Raw genomic sequence first — 27,097 nt, forward strand, 5'->3', positions numbered from 1 at the left:
AAGAAAAAGACGGATGTCTAAAAAATATGTCTTATTAGCAGGTAAGTAGCGTATCTTTCGCTGTTGTTTTGACTTATTGAAAACAATTGTTTCAAAATAAATAACATTACAAAAGTGAGGCAAGGATGACATTAGACATAATGATTGCTAGTCATATCAGAAAGTCAAACGGTGGAAACTATTATATCTTAGCTAGCATTGTTACCAGCATAAAGTCCCCCCCCCCCCCCCCCCCATTGTCCTTCCTTGAAAATGAAATCAAGCACTGCAGTACCACAATACATAATAAAATGCCCCATTAGAGTGGCTAATGCTATCTAACGGACTACTGCGCTAAGAGAGTTACCTGGCTAACTATCAGTCCAATAAAATATCTTCTGTCGACATGGGCAGACTGGGAAGAAAATTCAGCCCCGGATTTTACATAGAAACTGGCCCAAAAGTTGTTGAGCGGGGGGTCCTTTTCTGCATATCGCGGTGCCGTTTTGTGGCGCGTTCTGCATAACATGGTGGCCCATGTGGCCCCATTTCATGGCCGGCCCACCGGGAAAAGTCCCGGTTCTCCCAATGGCCAGTCCGCCACTGTCTGTCGAGCAAGAAAGACATCTCTGGGTTGGTTTTAAATCCTTTCAGATCTAGGAGTTGTCACCACCTCTGAAAAAGCCAAGCCGATGTTGTTGTGTGTTTTATTATGGCCTCTGTCGCTTTCCCTTTTTGCTTGCATACTCTTCTCGGTTCCTTTATTTTGAATTCACTTAACAGGTGATTCCCCAGAGGGTTGCCTTTTGGAATGATCCATGGTCATTGTTGCTCATTTGTTGTGGCTACAAGCTTCAGCTTCAAACTATATACCATACCTTTCACCGCACTCATACACAATTTATAACAAATAAAATCACACCGTGTTATTTGAAGTACGTGACTGGATTAAACTATCCAGTCACAATCCCCATCAATAGACATCCAGTTAGTAAACTGATTGAAGAGTCAGTTTGAAAGAGCACACAGATGAAATTGCAGATTTAATGAGGATCTTCAAAAAGAGTTTACATTTCTAAAGAGTCACAGACAGAGCCTAGTAAAGTGAGGTGTGAGGTTTGTGGAGCTCGCATTTCCATCGCCCATGAAGGCCACACCGACATCGTTCATACAAAAAAGCATGTGGATGCTGCTAAAGTGTGCCACACCAAGTTAGCGATTTTTTTGTGAAGCAAAGTCCCAAATCTGACAAGGTGCACGCAAATGAAGGACTTTTTGCTTATTCTGTTGTGCCCGGCCATAGCTTTGCACATTCATGACCTGAGAAAAGTCTTGCAGTGCCAAGCTAGAGGAATCATTCATACCCTCTGACATTAAAAAGCAGTTGGATGCCCTGGTTGAAGCCGGTGACATGCGAGCAGATGATTTATTTTGTTCAGTGAGAAATGTATTCAGCATCGGTGGATTACCTCCAAAATTGGAGCCGCTCATTGGAGAACACAGAAACACTTGAGTGGGCCCTACTGAGAGACATCCCAGAGTGGAAAGACATTCAGAGCAGCCTCGAACACTTCTACTCCAGAATCCCTGCTCTCAGTTTGATTGACGAAACCACGCTCTTTGATGAGTGGGCTTGTGCAAAAAACATTGTCACTCATCACATCAACGAGTGGAACATGAAAAAGACGTCCGTGTCAAAGAGATGGACAGATGTTTTTCTTGAGCTGGAGAGCAAGACCATCAACTTCGGAGTCTGAGCCAAGGTCGTGGAGTTTGTTTTATGCCTGCCTGAGACATCTGCTTCTGTGGAGCATGTGTTCTCATTAATGAGTCGGATAAATCTCGACTCAGTGTAACAGTCATGAAGGCAATGCTTTTCGTATGTCTTCATTTTGGACTGGACTGCTCTGCATTTTACGATAAACTCTTGAAAGATAAGCGCACACTGAGAAAAATTGCTGCCAGCGAAAAGTACAAGGTGACAACAGTTATGGATGCAGCCTCTACTTCGCATTGATCTGCGCCTAGGTAAGGATACATCAATTTCATTTTTGCTTGGAGGGGGCTGTCCTGTTTTCCACAAGCAGGAATCTGGTCACCCTATCATTAATGAAATTTTGTTCAATTCTAACAAAACAAAAATCTTACATGGTGTAGCTTTAAAGAAGCCTTGAATAATTAGGCTGGTTTTGGATCACCTGACCCCAATCATGTTTTTAGGGGCCGTTTACAAAGATCACATTCTTCTGTTCAAAAACAGTTGGACAGTTTGCAAGGTGGGCAGACGCATTGGAGAACGGGGGAAAGGGGGACCCGTGATGACCGGGGTGATATCCTGGATGGAGAAATGGTTCAGAGGGGACACAAAGTTAATTCTCTATAGAGTTTTGAATTAACAAAACCTACCACCCTACCCTAAAGCTTACACCTAAACCTAACTGTTAGTGTCATAAATGCAAGTGTGAGATAAAAAACTTTTTTTTTTTTTGTCAAAGTTTTATTGGAAAACAGAATTTAATATAGGATTACCCACTTTACAGATTCCATTTCCTTTGTGTATATACAGGGTTGGGGTGTAACGAAATACATGTAACGGGATTACATATTTAAAATACAAAGTATAAGTAACTGTATTCCACTACAGCTACAATTTAAATCATTGGTAATTAGAATACAGTTACATTCAAAAAGAATTTTGATTACTGAAGAGATTACTTTGCATTTTATTGTCATTTGTTTCATTTTATATTTAGTCCTTTCAGATGGAAAACATTTATACATATAAATGATGCAATCCAACGTGCATTTGAACAGCGGTGAAACATTTTCTTATGATGAGTTACATTCATACGAGCAGACAGAGAAGTACGTTTGAAGTAAGTTTGGAGCAGAAGAAATAGAAATAAACCTTGTGTAAATTGTCAGCTTTACACTAAGCTAAAATGCTATTTCTAGCCATTTTACATGCACGTTATCAGGCACGATCATATTTTTTTATCAAGAAAATTCACTTTAGATCAAAATTTCTTTTTTTTCTAGTAAGACCTTTGATATTAGGGCAAAAATCGTATTCTTGATAATAATTTTGTAATTGTTTTCCTGTAAAAATATCTAAAAATCCTTAAAACAGGATCAATTTGATATATCTTGTTTTAGAAACAACACTGCATAAGATATTTAGGTTTTTCAGAGAATGTATTTTTAACATGTGTATTTTGTCTTACTGTACTGGCAGAGTTTTTATAGTCAAAACAAGTGAAAAAATCTACCAGTGCTGAAGAAGTAATCCAAAGTATTTAGAATACGTTACTGACCTTGAGTAATCTCACGAAATATGTCACAAATTACATTTTATAGCATGTATTCTGTAATCTGTAGTGGAATACATTTCAAAAGTAACCCTCACAACCCTGTGTATATATACACAAAGACATTTTTTTTTTTTAAAGAAAAACAAAACGAAACAAAACAAAACCAGCATAAATCACAATAATCTCCTAAACAGTATATCCCTTCCCTTACTAGACCTGTTCTACATTCAAATTCAAATTAAAAAGGTATGGTGAAAATAAACTAATACGTTACATTGCTAGAGTGGTGTGTTAGTCAATAGGGTTTCCTTTAAGATAACAGATAAAAGGGTGCCAGATCTTATCAAACTGATCAAATTTATCCTTCAGACGGTATCTAATTTGTTCCAATTATAAAGTAGACGTCAGTACTTTAAGCCATAATTTGACAGTGGGGACCTCGTTTCCCTTCCAGAAAAGCAGTAACAGCTTCTTGGCTGTAATTAAACTGTATGCAAGCAGCTTGTGTTGCGCTCTGCTTAGTGAATGCATAAGGTCAGAAAGTCCCAGAATGATGAAAGCAGGATCTGGTTTAATTTGAACATCGAGTATTTCTGAAAGCACATCAAAAATTTCATACCAGTAACTCTGCATCTTGGAGCAGAAGACAAAACTATGAGACAGATCAGCGTCAACTGCATTGCATTTATCGCAGAGAGGGGAAATATTTGGAAAATTCTATGCAGTTTCTTTTTAGAATAATGCAATCTGTGGATGATCTTAAACTAGATGAGGCAGTGTCTAGAGTTAGTGTGTTCATTAATATCTTCTAAACAATTTTGCCAACTTTCAACTTTCCACTCCTAACTCTTTCTCCCATTCATCTTTAAGTATCTTTGTAGAAGGAGAGTTGATGGTTTGTAACAAATCATAGATTAATGATAAAGAATTTGTACTTCCCTTACACTGATCAAAACAATTGTCAATGACTGAGGGTGATGCATTATACGAGGAAGGTTTATGAGCATGTATATAATTTCTAATTTGTAGAAACCTAAAAATAAAATACTTATGGGGAGTTTACATTTTTGTTGCATTTGTGTAAAGGATGTCAGAACCCCATCAATGAAAAGGTTCCCTATAGTACAAATACCCAATTCTCCCCGCTGTATAAAAGCCCCATCCAACCTTGAAGGTGGAAATGACGGATTCCTAGCAATAGAAGTTAAAAATGATAGGAACTTTATCTTAAAATGTTCTTTTATCTGCTTCTAGATACAAAGTGTATTCCGTGTTGCAATGCTGCTACTGAATATAGATTGATCTAGAGTCACAGGAGAGAGAATCACTGCTCCAGGATCGTAGGGATAACACTGATCACAATCTATCTGTAGCCATTTTGGAGGGTCAACAAGATCATCCAACCACAATGAGATGATTCTCATGTGAGAGGCCCAATAATAAAGACAGAAATCTGGGAGTGCCAGCCCTCCCTCTCATTTGGATTTACAAAGATATGCCTTCTTAACTATGATTTTTATAGTCCCACAAGAATGGGAGAATAAATTGAATCTAAATGTTTAAAAAAAGTAATATTCTGAAATAAATACAATAGCTGTGGCAGGATTATCATTTTAATTGCATTTATTCTGCCAATCAGAGAAATAGGAAGCATTCTCCAGAATGGTATATTAGCTTGTAGTTTGGTCATTAAAGGGGTAAAATCAGCCTTTAGGAGAGAAGAATATTTATTGGTAACTTCAGTTCCAAGATATGTAAACTTCTCCGGTGATAGATGAGTTTTAAAAAAAAATTTTTTTATTAAAGCTAATGACCTATTGATTTTAAATCAACAAAACCTACCTCCCTACCCTAAACCTAAACCAATAGTGTCATTAAAAGCAAATGTGAGAGATGAAAAACACAATTTCTGAAACACCACATCATTTAGTGGTGCTTCTATGACACTTTTGCCTCATATGTCGGCTTGTACGCTCCTCAGGACTCATACTCTGGTCCTCGGATCGTGCTCATACATGTAGTTGGTTATGTAATGCAAATATTAAAATGCATTGCCTTACAAGTCATGTGCTATAGTAAAATAGTTTTATGTCTTGAGATAGCATTTTGTGAGGAACAGTGCGAAAAAGTTTTTACGAACTGATAATCTGCCCAAAGGTATTGTTTTTGCGCTTCTAGTGTTTATTTCACCAAGAAACTCCCACGACATGTGCAACAAGCAACAAAAAAGTATTTTGCAAAAATGTAGGTATAGTAACGTGTGTCTATGAGACCAGGTAAGGAAAAAGAACAAAAAGACATTCAATGCAATAATTACCCTCAGTGAATTAGACTTTTGATTTTTTACACTTAATTTCTATGATCCTGCTGAAAAATGGTTTCAATTATGGTACCCAAATAGCTGTTCTTTCACATGTGGTTGTGAACTCTTTAAAGGGCTGCTTTTTGGAAACAGATGCGTCCTAAACCTATTTTTGATATAAACGTATTACTGAAGCTCAGAGCATGGCACTACTAATGTCAAGGTCATGGGTTTGATTCCCAAGGAACACAAAAACTGACTAAATATAGACAGTACCTTGAATGCACTGTTTTTCTATATTCCAAAAAATAATAATAATAATATTTATTGAGAGGATAACTACAGAATACCTCATGCATACTACACATTTGGTATTATTACTAGACTACACTCTCTCTCTCTACTGAAGACTGAACCCTGTAGTTTTCAGTTTTTTGTGTGTGTGTTTTTTTTTCACTTCTGTGACATGAACAATAAATCCTACAAAAATTATACATGTACTCATTACTTTTTAATGATAATGTAATAACGCCTACTCAGAATGGTGTGAAGATTAAAACTTGACTGGCGCTAGTAATGAACAGGAAAGACAGTCAAGATAATAGCAGGTGTTGAGATCATGTCTTTTTACTGATTACATGTAGGCTGGACTATTCATTTACAGTAGCCTATAATGGCCAGTAGGTGCAAACCTCATTGTCTTTGTAAAGATTTGAGTTTTTAAAAACCCATGGGAAATCTGCACTCATGCCCGAAAGTGATAAATGGATGTTTGATATTTCTGTGTGACCTAGGGTATTTGTATGTAAAATAGCCATTTACAGAGGATTATGGGTCATGAGTCAGCTGTACTAGAAATCCAGGATTTACAACTTGAAACCCAGACTTGGTGTTTATGGGTTTCTTCAAACCTCAGTGTTTGGTTAATATCTTTCTTTAGGTAAAGCTCTGATTCTCAGAGTGGTCCACTTTTGTACTTGGAGTTTGCTGTAGTAGGCTATATTTCCTCTTTAGAAATAAACAACATTAACCAAAAACATGCTATTTTGTTGTTGTTTTGGACATGGTATTATTGTAATACCATGGTTTATGTATATCTACCATGGTAATACCATATTATTCTTTGACGTACCCTGGAGAACCTTAAAAACAAGTAGTAAGAAATTAGTATGCAGTAAATAATGTTATATGAATATGGTAATCATTCAGTACCATGGTATTGTCTTAAACACAAAAGTTTGTTTCCTTCACTTGAATTATAAATAAAATATATCAGTGTTTACATTGTATTAGTGATGGAAATGTTATATTACAGAAATAGCCCAAAGCAGATTGGTCTTTAACCTTTATCCTATTCCAAAACCTCATTTAAGCTTCACAGGTCTTAGCTGGATGGTAGGCTGTCGCTCTAAATGAGCTGTTGATAATATTTCTGTCACATTTCTCAATCATGGAAGTCAAACAGAATTATGGAGACATTATTGGAGACAGTTATGTCCAGGGTTTTATACAGTTGAAGTCAGCAGTTTACAGACACTTAGATTGAAGTCATTAAAACTCATTTTTTAACCACTCCACAGATTTCATATTAGCAAACTATAGTTTTGGCAAGTCGTTTAGGACGTCTACATTGTGCATGATATGAGTAATTTTTCCAACAATTGTTTACAGACAGATTGTTTCACTTTTCATTGACTATCACAATTCCAGTGGGTCAGAAGTTAACATACACGCAGTTAACTGTGCCTTTAAGCAGCTTGAAAAATTCCAAACAATGATGTCAAGCCTTTAGACAATTAGCTTCTGATAAGTGGTGTACTGAATTGGAGGTGTACCTGTGGATGTATTTTAAGGCCTACCTTCAAACTCAGTGCCTCTTTGCTTGACATCATGGGAAAATCAAAAGAAATCAGCCAAGACCTCAGAAAAAAAAATTGTGGACCTCAACATGTCTGGTTCATCCTTGGGAGCAATTTCCAAATGCCTGAAGGTACCATGTTCATCTGTACAAAAAAATAGTATGCAAGTATAAACACCATGGGACAACGCAGCCATCATGCCACTCAGGAAGGAGATGCATTCTTTCTCCTAGAGATGAACATAGTTTGGTGCAAAAAGTGCAAATCAGTCCCAGAACAACAGCAAAGGACCTTGTGAAGATGCCAGAGGAAACAGGTAGACAAGTATCTATATCTACAGTAAATCGAGTCCTATATCGACATAAGCTTGCTGAGCAGCCTTTCAGGAAGAAGCCAATGCTCCAAAACCGCCATAACTACAGTTTGCAAGTGCACATGGGGACAAAGATATTTCCTCTGGTCTGATGAAACAAAAATGTAACATTTTGGCCATAAAGACCATCATTATGTTTGGAGGGAAAAGGGTGAGGCTTGCAAGCTGAAGATCTCCATCCCAACCGTGAAGCATGGGGGTGGCAGCATCATGTTGAGGGGGTGCTTTGCTGCTGGAGGGACTGGTGCACTGCACAAAATAGATGGCATTATGAGGAAGGAAAATTATGTGGATATATTGAAGCAAAATCTCAAAACATCAGCCAGGAAGTTAAAGCTCTGCTGCAAATGGGTCTTCCAAATGGACAATGACCCCAAGCATACCTCCAAAGTTGTGGCAAAATGGCTCAAGGACAACAAAGTCAAGGTATTGGAGTGGCCATCACAAAGCCCTGACCTCAATCTGATAGAAAATATTTGTGCAGAACTGAAAAAGCTTGTGCGAGCAAGTAGGCCTACAAAACTGACTCAGTTACACCAGTTCTGTCTGGAGGAATGGGCCAAAATTCCAGCAACTTATTGTGAGAAACTTGTGGAAGGCTACCCAAAACATTTTACCCAAGTTAAAGTGCATGTAAACTTCTGACCCACTGGGAATGTGATGAAAGAAATAAAAGCTGAAATAAATAATTATCTCTACCATTATTCTGGCATTTCACATTCTTAAAATAAAAGTAGTGATCCTAACTGACCTAAGCCAAGGAATGTTTTCTATGATTAAATGTCATGAATTGTGAAAAACTGAGTTTAAACGTATTTGGCTAAGGTGTATGTAAAGTTCTGTAGTGAATTTGGTAGTATAAATGTACACGGGTTGGGTTAAAGTGCACGTGTACCTCCACCGTTATATGTAGGGAAACAGTATGTGTGAGCTAGGAATTAAATTAAACTGTCCTTATTCTACATTATTATGTAAGGAAATTTATAATGGAATTAGTTGCGTTCGACAACCATTATAAATTAGATAAATGACAAATAACTAGATTATTTGTTTGAATAAAATTCTCCACCATTAAAATCGTAATACAATGTCTCATTGTATCCGCTCACAATTTCTATTGTAAGGAATCAGCTTTAATAAGGGAATTATGATTAATTATCTTATTGGAGTAATATTATTCTCATGGCTTATTGAAAATAATATTACACATTTTTAGGTACAGCTTTGAAGCGAAATCTTTTAAAAACAGGGATGAGATTATTTATCAAAATATACCACCGTCAAATTATCTTTAAAAGGGGAATATGAATAACTAACTATAACTCATTATAATTATTTATAAATATTTGGATAATTTTACAATTAACTAATCTGTTTGTCCAGCGAACACTCAGTATTGATCGTCTATCAATCTCTCAGAAAGTATATTTTTCGTGGCCACAGAAAAATAACTCTTTCTTAGCATGTAGCTGTGATCAACTCGTTAAATTGACGTTGATGTACAAGCAGACCAGAATCAACTCGCAAGAATGTTCACAAAAGCTTTATTTAACTAAACCACGAACACATAACTAATCTAAACAAACACATACACACAAATCACGCATACATGGAAAATGGAAAAGTGAAAGTGAATGAAACCGGAACAGATCAGGTGAAAGAAGCTATAACAAGAGTCATTTAACCATCTGAAAGAACCATCAGTTTCTTACTTCCAAGCACCTTTGTTAACAAAGGGGTTCACAGCTAATTCTAAACCTCTGTTTAGTTAGTTAATTGTACGATACTTGCAATACCTTGGCTGTTGAGAGAGAGCCCGGATGCAGTCTCAGGAGAAAGTCTTGATGGTTCCTTGAGCCGATGGTGTTGAAGTTGCAATCAGTTTCTTCCGTGTTGAATGAAGAAATTATGATGAAATTGCAGTGTTAGTTTGACTCCGTTATGGTTGAGGAAGTTACACATGGCTTGATGTGTTAAGGCCTGCCGGCTCACGACCTCGCGGTCGGACCAGGTGTTTCCGGTCCCACAAAAGCAGCAACCATGAGCAGAAGGGAGAAAGAGAAAAGGGAAGAGAGAGAGAGGGAAGAGAGAGGGAAGTCACTCCAACAGTGCCCTATAACTCCTGAGGGAGGTCACTCCTCATGAGTTTGGCTTGACCAATGAGAAAGGTGCAATTTTCATGTGTGAAAAGTTCCTTTGTTTGGAATGTGACTCATTTGCATGATTGGAGTAAGCTAGCAGTTTGTGCCCCTTTATGCTCTGATTAATATAACAAGCATACAATGCATGCTATAAGGGGGTGCTATATTCCAATGTTTAGGGCATCACACAAGGATTAATTTGATAGGAAGCATGATACCAGTAATTTTACATTATCTAGTGGCTCTGTCATAAAACATACACAAAACGGTATACAGTACAAAAGACACTATATGAGACAGTAATAATCATACACACAATGTCCTGAGGATATGAATGTTCATTTATAGAACAGTTTGTCTATAAATTAATGAAGTAAAGTCTGTTTTATGGGCTTTATGTGTCTTAACTATGGGAGAATGGAGTGAGTAACTTTCCCCACGTTCCTTTGCTTTTGCATGTGGCTACCTTCCCCCACCTGGAATGTCTCTGAGGTCCACTAGTTGCTGGACCAGTGTCAGCAAAGAGGAAGTAAGAGCTGATAATGATTAGTGGGAGAGCAGACATCTCGGAGTCTGCTTGGGCCTACTTGGACCTTTGCTTGTTACGGTCTTGAGACGTCTGTTGGATTATTCATTAAATAATGAATAATTGTGTGTCTGATTGGTCCAGATGCTACACTTCTGACTTTTGCTAGATTGTGCTTTCCCTGCATTGTGTTTAAATGCTGAAGTGTGCAATTTTTGATCCAAACAGAACTGCAAAAATATACACAGTTTTCCAAAATATTCTCTTGTCTGCCATTGGTTTAACAAGCAGACAGTCCTGCCTCAAACCCACACCACTGGTTGAGTCAATGTTGCTGTTTCAAGCTAGGCAAGGACACTCAAAGAGAGCAATGTTTTGATAGTTACAGTGCTTACAGTTTTGGGGGAAATCAGCCTATAAATAAATAGCTTACTTATTGAGCTGGGATAGAAGAAAGCATTTTAGCACTGAAAAAATTAGAAACTTCAGTTTAGTCATGTAAGAAATGGAAAAGTATGAATCCTCTGTGTTATGATTTTAAGTGTAATATAATTTATGATATTAACATTATTTAATGCATTCATTGAGTTTTTAATGTGTGAACTGTGTTATGGACTTGGTTTTGATTACTCTAAATTGCAGTTCTCTACTGTGCCATAAACCTGACCTACATCTGAACCTCTCCTGGCTAGAACTCTTCAAAAAGACAGTGTGAAGACTATGCATCTCTTGCCACCTGCAGTGTGTGGACATAACCAAATAAGAATACATCAATGATTTACACTGCTGCACCTATACACAACCCAACAGAAGTGTGCAGATACTTTGCCTATCTGGCATACAATGCAAAATACCTCTATTTTATACCTCACAAAATATTGTGAAGCAATATACACACTAACAGCCAACGGTTTAGGACACACTTAAGAGTTTTGTAGACTAATATAGACCGTGACTACATATGAATGTCCTTACAAAACTCAAATTTAAAAAAAGTTTTTTTTTATTTTTTTTTTTTATAAATAGATGAGTTGGAGTTTATAGTGAAGGTAAAGCAGCAAACAAGTGTTCCGCATACATGGAAACTCCCTCAATACGGTTTACAAAGTATCACCGGTAGATACCTCATGAATTTGTTTGAGAGAATGACCCGAGTACGCAGAGCTGTAATCCAGAGACATGGTGGCTACTTCAAAGAGGCTAAAATATATGTTTTTATTTGTTAGCATTTTTCGATCACTGCATTATTCCCATACTTCCACTAGTGTTATTTAATAGATTTGATAACTTTACCGTAATTCTAAAATGCAGAAAATAGTAATAACAAAGAATGAGTAGGTATATCTAAACTTTAGTTTAATTTCAAATATGTTTTCGGATTGTGAGCGTTCTCCCATCATCAGTACTATTAAACTTTTAATGGTCACCCATTGAAATGTGGTTGTGAGAGAACCATTGCAAAGACATGTTGTAAACTGAACTGGCATTGTTATATAAAGCATGAAAGATAGTTGGCTCTGGCAGCACGGGGTGATGACTTCATAAGCATCTTCATTTCAAAGGGATGGTAAAAGGTCATGTCATGGGTGAAGACTTTTATGTTGGACTGTCCTAAATTTGTTCTCAGAGCCCAGTCCTGTGTTTGAGCCCTACCATTATGGACAGCACGCCAATTCAGTTTGCTTTAATGTGCTCCAGGACTTTATGACCCAGTTAACTTGTGAATTTTAAAGGTGATGGTTGAATTACAGTTTTCAGTGTTAAAATACTTTTCCGGTTTAATGTAGTAGGACAAGAAGCTTATCGAAGACAGAGTCCCCACAAAATGTGTAAACACTGTGTTTTTGGCGCTATTAAACATTGCTGTTTGAGGATCCTGTTCAGCCCTACACAGCAACATGGGCCGAACCAATGCTTTTAGTTTGGGGTAGGAGTATGTTTGACCAATGGCATGTTTGAAAACAATGTTTATTTATGCAATTCCTTTTGGTGACTCGTGGCACAAATATGGTACTCTTCAGCTTTCAAATACAATGCCAGAATGACGAGAACCGAATCAAAACGTGCACAACCTACAGGCCAAAGTCAAAGTGCTGTTATAAACTAATATTTTGTTGGTATAATAGCCAACTATTTTTCTCAATCTACACCCATTCACATTTTGCAGTACTTCTACCTAGAGCTTCCAAATATAGAATGTTTTTTTTTTTTTTTTTGAGACTACCACAGACTCAGACATGGTGATATGGCTCTTACTGAGTGTAATTCTAACACAGCTGTTCACAACTGATGGTGTCCTTTTATTTTACCATTCTAACATACTGACCTCCCTCTTACCTGGGCCATCTGTCCAGTGAAATGTACCCGAGGAGTGGAATATTCTATACTCCATTATGTTCTTTACTGTATGTAAGACTCCAGAGACTGAAACTTCATTACTGTCATCTTTTATTCATGAGAGCTGCTTATTATCACAGTACATGGTGCTGAGAGGACCCAAATGCAGGAAGACAGAATAGGGCTTTTATTAAATAAACAAAATACAAATCAAAACTCCCTAGGGAGAGGAATAAACAACTGAAAACAAAACAGACTAGAGCAACCGAATAACTGGGAACAGACCAGAACACGTTAATAGAGTAGCAATATTAATGGAGAGAATATATAGGAGCTGGTAATTGAGGCAGGTGCTGCTGGTGAGGAGCTGGGTGGAGAAACAATCAATAAGTGTTTTCTATAACGAAGTCCTTAGTAGAGTTTGTTCTGCCTGTTCAACCAAATCCCTGCACGCACGCAGTTTTGATTTCAAAGACATTGTTTCAAATTCAATTGCAAATGATTGTCAATTCTGGTTACTGGTTATATATATAGCTCATTCTATCTTACAAAATGGAAACAGTGTCACCTTATATGTAAATTTGGGATCGGTAGAGCGTTACACATGTATATTCCAGGCAAACCTAAACTTCAATTTAATTGCTACCATAAATGAAATCAAGCCAAAGTTACAACCTGAAGTGTTACGTTAATCGCACTTCTTCAGCCACTTTCAGTTTAATTACTGACAAAGAAAATGGAGTTGAAAACTCAGAGTAGAAATGAATAATTTTGACAGCGGAAAAATGGAAACAACGGTGAAAACATTTAAAAAAAAGTGTTGAGTATACAGGACAGAAGTTACGGAGGGCTGGGAGATATAGGCCAATTACTAAAGTCTGCATTTTCTTTTTTTTCCTTTTTTTTTTTTTAACCCTAACCTAACAGGAGACAGTTTTAGGCAGTTGATTAAATGGGGAAAGTTTGCTAATTTTCTATACACATTGGAGTCTCTCCTGAGTCATGAGAGATGCAGTTTAAGGGTCTTACTCATGAATAGTTGAATCTTCCAAAGATTAAACTGTATTCATGAGTTTCTATTAAACTGCACTCTCAGCTGAAACCCACACAAGTGGGTCAGCCAGTAATAGAGACGGACCTTAGATACAGTATGGTGCAGGGATAAGTGGACTACATAGAAGAAAAAAAATAAAAAAATTATATATATAAAATAAATAAAAATTTGAGTTGGTTTTACCTAAAAAAAATAAATAAAAAAAATAAAAAAATAAAAAAATTCCCATGCAGAAATTGCTAATAAAATCTAATAGACCACATTTTCTATGCAATGCACACAACACCGTAAACCTTAAACAAAACGAGGATTCAATAATGAGGATAAAACAATTTAAACGTAAAAATTACATGCTTAAATATACAATAACAAATTACAAGTCAATTTCAGAAGTCATCCATATTAAACATGTCACAGTAACTTCACCGGACAACATAGATGCATCACGATCGATTAACAAATGAGAAATGTTCGATTCATAAAAGCATGACAAGCAATATAAGCTTCAGCAACCTTAAATGCAGTGATTACCACCAGGTGGCTTGTTTCTTAATGATTATATGCATTCAAAAGTTAAATGTTCCTCTTCTCAGTATTTAGTTCCATTAAAAAGATTTGTGTTGCACTGTTTGATTGTTGCAATTTTGTGTTGATTGTTGAAATGTTAGTACCTTGTTTATTCATATGCTCTCATGCATACATTATTCATGTACACTGTTAAGGCAATAAACATGTTAATCATATTTTAAGTCTTGTTACTCCTGGGTTTTATTTTTTAGTATTTTTGTCCACTGGTTTTATTTAATAAATTAGTTTAATTACATTAACCCTTTCATTTATAAGGGTTAATATAAATAAAAGCATAAATGAAAGGGTTTTGGATCAACTGATGTCAAAGAACCTTTTTATTAGTGGTTCTTCAAAAGAACCTTGTAACAGTGGCGGCCCCCGAATAAATTTAAATAATTCAATTAAATAAGAATTTAATTAATACATTTGGGCACCAGACAGGAGTAAGCCTGTCAAATAGAATGTTTCAACCCAGATAACTCAAAGCCACCAGTTACGCAATTTGTAAATGAATGCAGATAAAGTAATTTCAAAGACTTCACAACAAGGTTTCAAGTTTCAAAATATATTAACAAAATATTTCCAAAAACAAACAATAATCCAAAAGTCTCACAAACAAAAGAATACCAAATGAGCAGTAACAGTAAATAATCATTAAAAAAAAAAAAAAAAAAATGCATCTTGTAATGTGGGTAATTGCATTTATGTATGTGGGTGTAAATGTGTGAGGGAGATTGTGAAAGAGTTCAGAAGCGTTGGGGAGTAGATGAATGGTGAATGCTGGTCAGAAGAGTTTGCATGTACCTTCTTGAGTGTGGGGCAGTGCTACAGGAGTGCAGAAGAATTAGACATGAGAAAACATCACCTTGGCTGTGGAGCTCTTCAACGGGTCAGCAGGCTGCTTGAAACTCATGCCACTCCTTTTAAACTCAAAGCTTTCAACAACTCTTTGATGCAGGCCACACTTCAAGTTATGAGCACCATTTAATTAATCCCTTTTTTGTTTTCTTCTCTCCTCAAATCACATTCCTTTTTCCCAACACTGATACACAAAAGACAAACTTTCTTCTTAAACCCCAGCACAGCTCATCTCAGCTCAGCCCAGCTAAACACAGCTCAGCCCAGCTCAGCCTAGCTCAGCCCAGCTTAGCCTAGCTCAGCCCAGCTCAGCCCAGCTCAGCCCAGCCCAGCTCAGCTCAGCTCAGCTCAGCCCAGCTCAGCCCAGCTCAGCCCAGCTCAGCCCAGCTCAGCCCAGCTCAGTATTCTGCTTCGCCCACACCTGTGTAAACTCAAGTCACACCTCTTTGTAGCACACCTGCCTTATGTGGCCATTTTATACTCCCTATCTCTCTCTGTGTAATTAGGTGGTGGAGGATCCTTAAAGGAACAGTGTGTAGTTTTGCTCCACCACAACCTTTGGAAAGAGTGCTTTGTAGAACCTGAAAAGGTTCTTTGTGGCACTAAGAAAAAAATGGTTCTTTAAGGAACCGGTCACTGAAAGGTTCTTTTGGGAACCAAAAAATTTTCTTCTTTGACATCACTGTTAAACTCCCTTTTTGGTTCTTCATTTATTTAAAAAAAAAAATAAAAATAGTGTACCAGACAACATATCCAAGCATTATAGCAGGTAAACAACTTCACCAAACGGATAGCAGATAAACATCCATCTAGACTGCAACGATGCTGTCCTGAACTGAACTGAACAACGTAGTTAGTTTCTCCAGCCAGAACATGAGACAGCCGGTACTTCGTTCCTGTGTGTGCAGACATGACTTAATGATGCAAGGATGATGTCATAAACCAGCTCAAAATACAAATAATTTTTATAAGCTTAATGTAGTGAATCGGGGTAAGGTAAGGACATTGTTTTGAACACTGATTGTTTATGTACTCAATCAATAATGGCAATTTGTTCATTTTTAACCAAAAAAATCTTACATAGTGCAGCTTTAATGGAGCATACATCCAAATCTTGACGAGAACCACATTTTCCATGCGAATTAAAGGAGCTTGTCACTGTCATAGAAATATCCAATCCAACAAGAACACAGTTATTGCACAAAAGAACATAAGTCCATATTTCTATTCTTCTAATTAATTGCACACAGTCCATTTACACAACTAACTTTTTCTGAATGTGCTGTCTTTGTTTATATTGCTGGTGCTCGGGAGGGAATGGACTTTATAATAACTAGAGAAGAACCTCAAAATTAAACTGCACTTGACCCAGCCCATTAGTGCTTTGTGCATGCAATATCGCAAAACCCACTTGCGCCTAGACTTAGCGCATGCTTGCACCAAAATTTCAAAACATCATGGCCATATACTTTGCGCGTATGACTTAAAGCATTGTGCTGCGCTTAGTGCTAGCGCTCTTAAAATAGGGCCCCATATCTCTTAATAACTTGTCATTTCAATTGCTTGCAACGGAGAAAACAAACAAAACAACAAATAGATTCAACAATCCCTTCTGATCCCCATGAACACAGATTACAGATTCTTAATATTAATTTATTCATTGAGTTAATGTGACCAGGTTCAGTGATCTCATTCTTTCACTCTATGCATTCAGTTCTTTGATGAGATTTGGGATAATTTTTTCCGAAATATTTTTGGACAATTATGCGATTGTTCCTCTGCAGTGGATAACAATCTATTATACCAGTTATATTCTTTTTATATTATTACAGAAATATAAAAATACTACTGGGCTCTGTCTTTGTATAAAGCTTAATAATAGACTGTGACACTTTTTGATGTGTGTGAAACATTTTTAATAATGCCCTGTGCCTTTCGAATCGTAATGCACCAAAGTCAGCTACAGCTAGACAATAGAAATCTGTCATAATGCAAAAACTGAAACTGAAATAAAGTTCTGAAACAACAACAACAACAACAAAGTCCTGGGTGTACAATTACTGCACCTCCCAATATTCTGCCATTCTTAAGAGTTCTAACTTTAATTGAATAAGAAAGAGTGTTCAGTGAATGACACCATGCTTTTATGATGAATTCTATAATTCAAAAAGAAAGGTTCCTCTAAGAATGTGTGTATTTGTTCCTGTGCTGTTTTGAGTGAAATATAAATTGACAGGATCAGGTGAATATGACATAGACTACTGTCTCCCCCTCCCTCTATATCTCTTCCTCGTGTTGATTGTCTTTATGGTATGATGATAAGTTTGTAAACAGCCATGACTAATTTAACCTTTAGCCTGCTCTTTAGCTAATTAATCACATAGTCACAGGTGAGGCTTACTTTGCATAGTTCCATAAAGAACTAGATGTAGTCTGACCCAAATGACTCAAGTGTTCTGGTGTAATGCTCTGTTTTGCTCCTTAGAATGTTGGTTGGTTATATTGTTGTTATAGGTTTAGCAGTAGGGGTTAAGTGTTCAATAATATCTATATTCTAGAGTAATTTCAATGACTAAAATTCAACCATACTCTATGTGGCGCAAGCTGATTGGTTCTTTGAGCTTGTTATCTGATTGCCAATCGGCTCACTCACATGTGACACATCAAGCCAATCGGCTCACATGGTGTAAGCTGATTGGCACTTTGACATATAATCGGGTAGTCAGTCAACTTGCGTCTCCCTCTTTGTGTAACATTTAAATTGCTCTGTTTTGCAGACAAGGTGGTTTCACTGCAGCACCCTGCGAGAGTTATTTCTCTGAAACCCACCTCCACCCTAAATCTGCTACATGGGGATTGTTTGTAATGTCTATTTGTGAAGCAGCTTTTCCATATGCTCGATGCAGCATGTCTTGCATTTTGTCTAACTGTGCAGCTGCAGCAGCGTGTCCTCATACTTAACTCCGGATGTCTGTGTATTTTCTATCAGTGAGCAAGTCTCCATATTTGCTCTGTAGCAGCAACAGCGTTGCAGATCTAGTGCGCCAAGACCAGTATCTTATCAGTAGGATAAGGCAAGAAAGGCAGATGCGAGCCAGATCATCAGGAGACTGCCCTTTTTGGGGAATTGTTCTAATATAATAAAATAGGCACTCAAGGAGGTCTTTAATACTTGGAGAGAATTATCCATTAGCATTCCCATTAATCCTAATAATGACATTTGCTCAGCTGATGCTATTGATATTTTCAAAAACAGCTATGGTACAGTACAGCACAAATCTCTTTTTAAAAGAAGCTGGTGATGCAGAATTATTGTTTTGTTATTCAAAGAGCAGATTTTATAACCTGTAGGATATGTATACCATAATTATAATGGATAGAGATAGACTGTCTCTAATCTTGCACAGGTATTTTGACCTGGCCAGAGGCAGTGTAAATCTTAAGTACTTTCCTTATCACAATATTAACCATGCATTGATATTTCCAGACCCTCAAAGTGCTCTTCCTTGAAGTTTCTCAGAAGGAGAGGCAAGTCAAGGAGTGTGGCCCTTTTGAACATCTCAAGGTTTTGAGGCCTGGATTTGTGACAGTAGAGGCAGACTTATTATGTAACTGTAAGAGCTAGGATTTCTCCCAGCGGTGATATGCAAACATTCTCTCTTCTTTTTGTGTCCCTGTAACTTACAGTTAAGGAAAGGAGACTTGAAGCAGAGCTATTTCTGTCTAATGTACTGCATTATATTGGTAGTAAGAAGCTGTTTGTACTGAGATTTAGACATTCAGAGTCTTCATATCATACCCAATAAACTAGGAATAGATACTCTGAAGTATGTGCTGAAGATCCTAGTGCAATTTGTACTTCTGCATGAATACCTTATTGTGCTCCTCTCCCCCTGCAGGGCATCAACATTGTGGAGCCAAGTAATGAAGGACTTCCTCCCCCGTCAAAGCCAGGAATGTATCAATTGGATATTGTGCTGAAGAAGGGCAATAAACTGGCCATCAGGGACAGAGGAGGTAGGAACCAGTTCTCACTACTTCTAGACATTTCTTTAGCTTTACCTTAACTTCACTGTGTTCTTAAATGTTCCACGTTTCTGAGATTCTGCCTGGTTGCAGCTGGATTTTTTTGGGACTTAAACCGCAATATTTAGGGATCTATTTTCATGACCGCACTAAGCACAGCGCTACGCCCTACCACCGTGCACAAAGTCTTATCCAATTTTCGTGAGAGCACTAATTCTAAGTGCAATTTTTATGCCAGCGCAAAGCACAAGTGGCGGAGGGTGGGAGTGTGGGTGGGTGTACTTGCGCAAACCATGGGTTTATGCTATTATAGTTAGTGTATTATATGTTAATGAAGTGGCGCGAAGCACAATTTGATATTTTCCTGAGAAATATGTTATTTGAGCTAAGACAGTTTCAGGTTAGGGCTGGCTGATTGATCGAATTTTATTTTCAATCTTGATTTTGGCTTCCAACGATTATGAAAACAAGATAATAGAGATAAAACTATTATTGTGCTGCATTCCGTTTCGCAATGAAACACCCCAGCGTTATATCTTTAAAGCATCCTTTATTGAAGTTCAAATAAGCGTTTGCTGCAGCTAGATTATAACATGATGGCTCGCGACGTAGTGAATCATAATATATGTGTCACGTTCACTGTGTGTAGCTTATCATGAAGACAATCGGTGATACGCAGCTCTGTTAAGAAGAGAAAGTTTATTTTTTGTTAAAGAGTTAAAGATGGATCGAAGTGAACATAAAGGTGATAGAGTGTAGTCTTAGCCCATTATACACTGGAACAAAATAGGTTTTTGATTAGTCTTTTTTGGCTTGTTTTTCAAAATAATATGTAAAATTCCTTTAAAACAAAGTACATTTACTTTAGGAGCTATACTGCAGAAGAAAAAATTGTTATTGGAGAATGTTGAATACAATATTTAATCAGGGCTCAAAATTAACGCTTGTTTGCTTGTCCGGGACAAATGGATTTTTGAAGGGGCAAATGAAAAAGAATTTTACTTGCCCAACCAGACAAGCAGACTGATTAAAACATCAATAACGAAAAAAATAACCGCCAGTATTTGTGATATGTCTAGGCCTGTGTCACTCATTAGAAAGTTCATATTCTTATTCTGCTGTTGAAAGTAATCCAGAGCACGTAATTTTATAATTCGCTAGTGATCTATTAACAACTGTGCCCTGTTTGATTGACAGGCGGTGTATGTGTGTGTGTGCTGAATATGCGCGTGTGTTCTGAAAAGGCTCAAATACATTTCAAAATTCCACCAAAATGCCCTTCTTGGTGAGGTATTCATGTAAACACAGTGAGTGATATCTAAAGTGAACGTAAACAGTGGAGAAAAAAGCGGATTTGTATTAAAATGTCAGACTTGTAAGTATAAATGTAAGCTAATAGACCTGCTGCTGTCTAGTGTGTCATAATAATCAAACAACTGGAACAAGAAAATGAGAAAACACTCACTGGTCTTGACTGGGTAACTTTAGTAGCTTTAAAAAGTATTAATGTATAGGGGGCCTGGGTAGCTGAGTAGTAAAGACGCTGGCTACCACCCCTGGAGTTCACTAGTTCTCATGGATGCCGCGGTGGGTGGCGTGAAGCCTCCACACGCGCTATGTCTCCGTGGCAACGTGCTCAACAAGCCACATGATAAGATGCGCCGGTTGACGATCTCAGACGCGGAGGCAACTGGGATTCATCCTCTGCCACCCGGACTGAGGCGAATCACTACGTGACCATGAGGACTTAAAAGCACATTGGGAATTGGCCATTCCAAATTGGGATAAAAAGGGGAAAAATCCCCCCCCCCCCCCCAAAAAAAGTGTTAGTGTATAATAATCATACAGTGAAGACCAGTAGTAGTTTTATGTTGCATTTCATTCTGAATGTTTACTTGAATACTTCATAGCCTAAACTTTTAAAGCTGTATTAAAATTTTTAAAGCACTGAATTTTCTTAATTTGTATTTTTTGGTTACGTTATTTTTAATCTATTTCTATTCATTGCTGTTTTTATTGTTATTTTATTACTGACCTTTTTATTAGTCTTGAATAAGTACTTAAGAACTTGAAACCATTCTTCCATAATTAACATATTAGCTAGTGTTATCATTTGTTGTGGTTTTGAAGCTGGTATTGAGAATCGTCAAATTTCACTACCGACTACAGAATGTTTGGTATTGTGATAATATATAGCCTTTATTGTACATGGTAGATCTTGCTGCAATAACATCTCATTCCTTAGAAGTGTGAGCACCCCTGCTGTAAATGGTGGTGATGGAGACTTTTCTTTATTTGACTACCATATGTAACATAAATAATTATCATATGACAATAGTCTCCTCCCCTACCCAGTACAGTTTACATTTCAAGTTCAAGGAAATCCACTATTAAAAAGACACTGTTTTAAAAGTTCAATAAATGCATGATGTTTCTTAAGTCAATGAGTAATCGTGTTAAATAATCGTGATCTCAATATTGACCAAAATAATCGTGATTATGATTTTTGCCATAATCAAGCAGCCCTATTTCAGGTACACTGAAAGTTTATTTTCCACACTCTCTGCTGCCACCTGTGGGTGTTTGAATCATGGTTGAATCTTTAGTAGGCTACCCCCTGTCTGCTACTCTAACATGATTTGTCTTTTTCTGAATCTGAGAGATATGCAAATTGATGGTTCTCTTCTTAAAAGAAATAGCCCAGGCCATTAAAGATCTCCTGCTCTGGTTACCTTGACTCATATGTATCTCTGCAGACAGCAACAGAGCCCTGAGCCCATGAGAAGATGACATTTCTGCCCATTATTCTGGACCTGCTCTGAGCTGCTCTGGTGTCATGTGTGAGGAAGGGCATTAGTGTGTTTTTGAATTACAGGATCCAGCAGTAATGGCCTCATTAGGGTCTGATGGATGGTGCAGCAGATCTGTACACCCTTTCTGTCTCTCTCTTTTTCTCTCCCTCTTTGACTCACACAAATAGACAGACACGCTCAAATAATGAGCAGAGACGTTGGCAGCTCACCTGCCCCCGAGACACAAGCTTCTGTTCTGTCTGTGTGAGTCATGCAGTCAGTCATACAATCCCTTGAGAGGAAACTTTTCACTCATTTCACTCCTCTTGCTAATAGAATACACTCAAGGTTAATATTTTCTGCTGCATTTGAAGTTTGAATAGCTAAAATTAAAATTGTTGCATACATTTTTCATAGTTTTATTTTCCAAAACAAATATTCCTCCCTACACCCTTGATACATCTGTAGCGCTGGGTTCTGCACTGACTTCTGCATACATTTTCATTTTCTTGTTTGTAATTTTCCTTTTGATTTACTTAAAATATCTAGACATGAGAATTAAATTAGCATGTTTAAGTCAATGATCACCAGGGCCGGATTGGCCAATCAGGAGCATCTGGGGAATTTGCGGTGTGCCACTCATAAATTGGGCCAGCAGAGGCTAGTCCACAAGCTGATTAATAAACTTTCAGTCAAGAAGCATAACAGTTGCCAACCGTCCATATCATTCAGTATTTAAGGGATCAGAATTGCATTCCTCATTATAGCAAACGCAGTCTCTAATGTATTTTATCATCTCACACCAAAACAAATGCTGGAGTGGGCTGTGAGAGACGAAACATTGGCTGTTGCGCCATTACACGGATACTCCATTTGACAGCGAGGGTAGAATCAAGGAAGATCCAGCGAGAACAGAAAGTTTTAGCTGAATGGATGAAGAAGTCCTCATTCCTTGCAGTGCAGAATGATAGCAATATTCTTTACTGTTACAACATAAAAGAATACTTAAATGAACAGATGCAACAGCATGACACAATATGAAAATAATGGGACTTTTTCTCAAAAGATTAAGCTCAACAAAACAAACTGTGCAGAGTGCCTTCAATATTGTATTATGCGCTCAAGCCCGATTCTCTTAAAAAGACAGTAACCCTATTGCCTGTGTCCATAACATTTACATTCCAAGTAAAAGAGATTTTTTAGTCTTTTGTTTCACTCTTATTGTTGGAATTTGGCACTTTTTTAATGACGTAAAAAATTTTAAGACAATCACTCAACCTTCATTAAGTTTAAATTGTGAGTCTGAACATTTTGAAATATTTATGTAAAGTTACAGTTCTATAGTGTTATTATTTGCCAAGGTAGACTTTAAAACTTGACAATAAAATACACTTGTTTTTTTACAACAGATTCAATGAAGAATAAAAATAATTAATTTTTGCTAGACCTTTTCTCTAGTCTGTATCTTAATTCAGGATGAGGACAGTATTTTTTGTATATTTGGATAAGTTCTTTGGCTCCAGGCACATTAAGTAATACAAGTGTGGGGACACTGTACAAGTTTGAGTGCAACATTTCTCTCTATTTCTTATGTCAGAAAGTTAAAATGTAAGTGATTTAAATTTAAATTTGATGCTATGTGTGACGTGTGACATTGAGAGCTTATAATTTTCTAGTTATTGCATATGGAACATTGGGACAAATGCACTATACTCACATAAGAGTGTATTATGTCAAAAAAGGATTTCTCCAAGGTCTATGGACTGTAGCAGCTGAAGTCTATATCAAGGCTTTTAGGACTGAGCAGCTAAACACTTTTCAACTTTAAAAGCTACTTTAAAAATGAGTGTGCTCAGTTCCCAATCGATTGCTCAGTGTTGTTAAAAGGAAAGGTGATATAACACATCCCAGGTAAACATGCACCTGTTCTAAATATTTTTTGGAAGCATTTTTTTAGGCATCATTTGAGTGAGTGTGCATTTACGAACATTTACATTTACAAATCATTGAGTGTGTTTGTATGCACACCCATATGCTGATAACAACCAAAAATCAGCTTATTAAAAAAATCTGACAATGCAACAAAACTATACATGAGATTGTAAATCATCAGTTTATTCTATGCTTTTAACATAAACAAACAAACAAACAAACAGACATGCACATGTGGCTTTTAGTGTGTGTCTAACCTTCTGTAATGGGGTAAAAGGGAAAGGAGGAGGCAAAAACCGGCTGGACAATATAAATAATAATTTAATGATTAATTAAAGCAAAAGACATATAACACAAACACATCTTTCTCTGCCGAACTGCCACCTCCGGCCGCCTTTATCCCTCTCATGAGCTTGATTAGCCTGATTAGGGGCTGGGCGTGCATCATCACAGCCCGGCCTGCCCTCCTCCTTGACACACCTTCCAAAAGTATATTCCAAAGTTTAGAAAAAGAAAAAAAAAATCAATGAGGGTGTTTACATGTGTGTTCTTACACCGATTATACTTAAAGTAATATTCCAGGTTCAACAGAAGTTAAGTTCAATCAACAGCATATGTGGCCTAATGATGATTACCACAAAAATTTATTTCGACTCGTCCCTCAAAAAGAGGTTACAGTGAGGCATATAAAATGGAAGTGAATGGGGACATTTTTGGAGGATAAAATGTGAAGCTTATAATTTTATAAAACACTCCCTGCTAAAAAAAAATCCAGTTTAACCAGCATACAATTCCCATGCTGGTCTAAGATGGTTACTGCTGGTTAGTGCCGGTTTGGTGCTGGTCTAGCTGGTGGACCAGCATAGCCATGCTTTTCACCAGCAAAACCCAGCTGTTGAAGCATGGTCTTTCAGGTGAAGCTGGTTTAGCTGATTAAAAAGACTGGTAGGGTCACCAGCACACCAGCATGCCATGCAGGGGGACCAGTACACAAAACACAACTTAAGCTGATCACTAGCAATGCTGGATTTTTTTTAGCATGGATTGATTGATTGATTGATTTGATTTTGCTTTTTTAGATTTGTAATTGACAGACTAAAAGCCACAAATCTCAAATTTAGATTTACAGTCCTGTCTTTTGCACCTGGTGTAAACTGACAGTTTCCCCAAATAGGTGGCATAAATGAAGTCGGATGTGCTTCACAAAAGGATTTCCACATCCTTTATGGTATTTGCAGACCTGGGCCACATCAGTGCATGCTGGTCACAAGATGACTCATCTCACTGTAAGAGATTTGTACAGTACGTCTGCCACGAGTCAACTGATATGCCCTTAGACGCCTGCCAAGACCTCTCTACCATGCAAGTGTAAAATATATTTTTCTCATTTCAGCTCAACTCGTGTCTATTAAGGTGTCAGAAAGAAACAAACATGCTCTGAGAACAGTAATGTCTGAAATAAGACAAATAGTGGCAGCAGTGATGAATGTTATGAATGTTATTTCTGTTCTTGCTTTTTTGTTGACAGACTCCGTCATAAGGCAGGGTGTTCTGTGTTTGTTAACCTTGAGTTATGAATGCTTATTTTTGTTTGTTTGGTTGGTGTTGACAGCTTGGCAGTAGCCGATCCAGGATTGGTTGCCTGATTAGAGCATCAGGGATGATGTCTCACTGTTTCCTGTTGTCTGTCTCTGGCATTGAAATCCATCTGTCACCATTCATTAATGATCTGATGGAGTGTGGGGCGGCTCAGTGGGTAGCACTGTTGCCTCACAGCAAGAATGTCCGGGGTTCTGTGTGGAGTTTGCATGTTCTCCCTATGTTCGCTTGGGTTTCTCCGGGTGCTCTGGTTTCCCCCACAGTCCAAAAAGACATGCAGGTTAAGTTAATTGGAGACCCTAAATTACCCATAGGTGAGAGTGTGTATGTCTGTATGTGTTGCCCTGTGATGGACTGGCCACCTGTCCAGGGTGTTTTCCTGCCTTCAGCCTAATACAGCTGGGATAGGCTCCAGCACTACCCACAACTCTGCATAGGACAAACAGCTATAGGATATGGATGGATGATGAATCAAACAATGATCAAGCTTAGCTTCCTGAAATAAAATGCTGCAATGCTGTGATTTGGCAGAATGTTTTGTGTGCACTCTGTTTTGATGTTTGATGTTTTATATTACATTAATATATTGTGAAGTTACATCTATGACTTGTGTTGGTTTATTTGTGTCATGATGACACAGTATATTATACTGAGGAAAGTGTGTGTATGTGTGTGTGTGGTAAAATTGACTCACATACTATCTTTTACCATTATTGCTCATTAAACTGCTACATTTTGTGATTTAGCATTAGCATTTTCTATCTTGGCGGTCTGTCTACTCTAGTCACTGAAAACACACACAAAGGCACACACATACTTGCATCACTGCATTTATTACTTTAGTAAATGTGGGAATAATCTATTAACATTTGTTTTCAGTTCAATAGTGCTTTACAGACTAATGTGTCAAAATGATTTAAACTATTTAAACAAGATATTTAAACACACCTGAAAAGTATTTTAGACTACTTTTAAGATTTACGCATTTCAATTTTATATACAAATTCCTTCAAACTGAATGTAGTTTTTTTTTTTTAACAAAATTAAATTAATATATCTTTTTATTATTTTATTTAGTTCGATTACTCAATTCAATTTGATGGAATTTTGTTGTGAAATAAAAATGCATAAATCTTAAAATATTATTTTAATATTATTTTATCTTATTTCAAAAGATATTTAAACAAATTTCCCCTTTTATAATGGAGCAAAAACCAACTAAAGAAATTAAATTGGTAACACATAAACAGAAATCTATCCACCTTGAAAGCAAGACCTCAAAAGGATGATTTAGACTACTTTACATATTGAATAATAAACATGTATTTATTTAATTATTCATGTAAGTGCGATATCAAAAATAAGATATGAAAATGTCTGCTTTTAAAGCCTTCTCATTGTTCCATGCATTTTGGTTCATTCTTACAGTCTGAGGAAC

At 37.1% G+C, this 27,097-nt stretch overlaps 1 protein-coding gene and 1 long non-coding RNA gene across 14 annotated transcripts in view; one reads left to right on the forward strand and one right to left on the reverse strand.

Moving 5' to 3' along the window:
• Positions 1 to 9,888, reverse strand: part of LOC127432302 (uncharacterized) — a 46,459-nt gene extending 36,571 nt beyond the window's left edge. For all 4 annotated transcript variants that reach the window (XR_007895734.1, XR_007895735.1, XR_007895733.1 and 1 more), the window contains exons 1-2: positions 9,621 to 9,888; positions 7,452 to 8,073 (exon numbers count right to left, since the gene is read on the reverse strand). This is a non-coding gene — a long non-coding RNA (uncharacterized LOC127432302). The remainder of the gene's footprint in view (positions 1 to 7,451; positions 8,074 to 9,620) is intronic.
• Positions 1 to 27,097, forward strand: part of LOC127432191 (multiple C2 and transmembrane domain-containing protein 1-like) — a 491,532-nt gene that overhangs the window by 70,343 nt on the left and 394,092 nt on the right. For all 10 annotated transcript variants that reach the window (XR_007895716.1, XR_007895715.1, XM_051683110.1 and 7 more), the window contains exon 2: positions 19,210 to 19,327. Coding sequence is in view for 8 of the 10 variants with exons in the window: in XM_051683110.1 (XP_051539070.1) it covers positions 19,210 to 19,327 (118 nt within the window). In the remaining 2 variants the exon portion in view is untranslated. The remainder of the gene's footprint in view (positions 1 to 19,209; positions 19,328 to 27,097) is intronic.

Source organism: Myxocyprinus asiaticus, chromosome 4 (genome assembly GCF_019703515.2).
Source record: "Myxocyprinus asiaticus isolate MX2 ecotype Aquarium Trade chromosome 4, UBuf_Myxa_2, whole genome shotgun sequence".
Lineage (NCBI taxonomy): Eukaryota > Metazoa > Chordata > Actinopteri > Cypriniformes > Catostomidae > Myxocyprinus > Myxocyprinus asiaticus.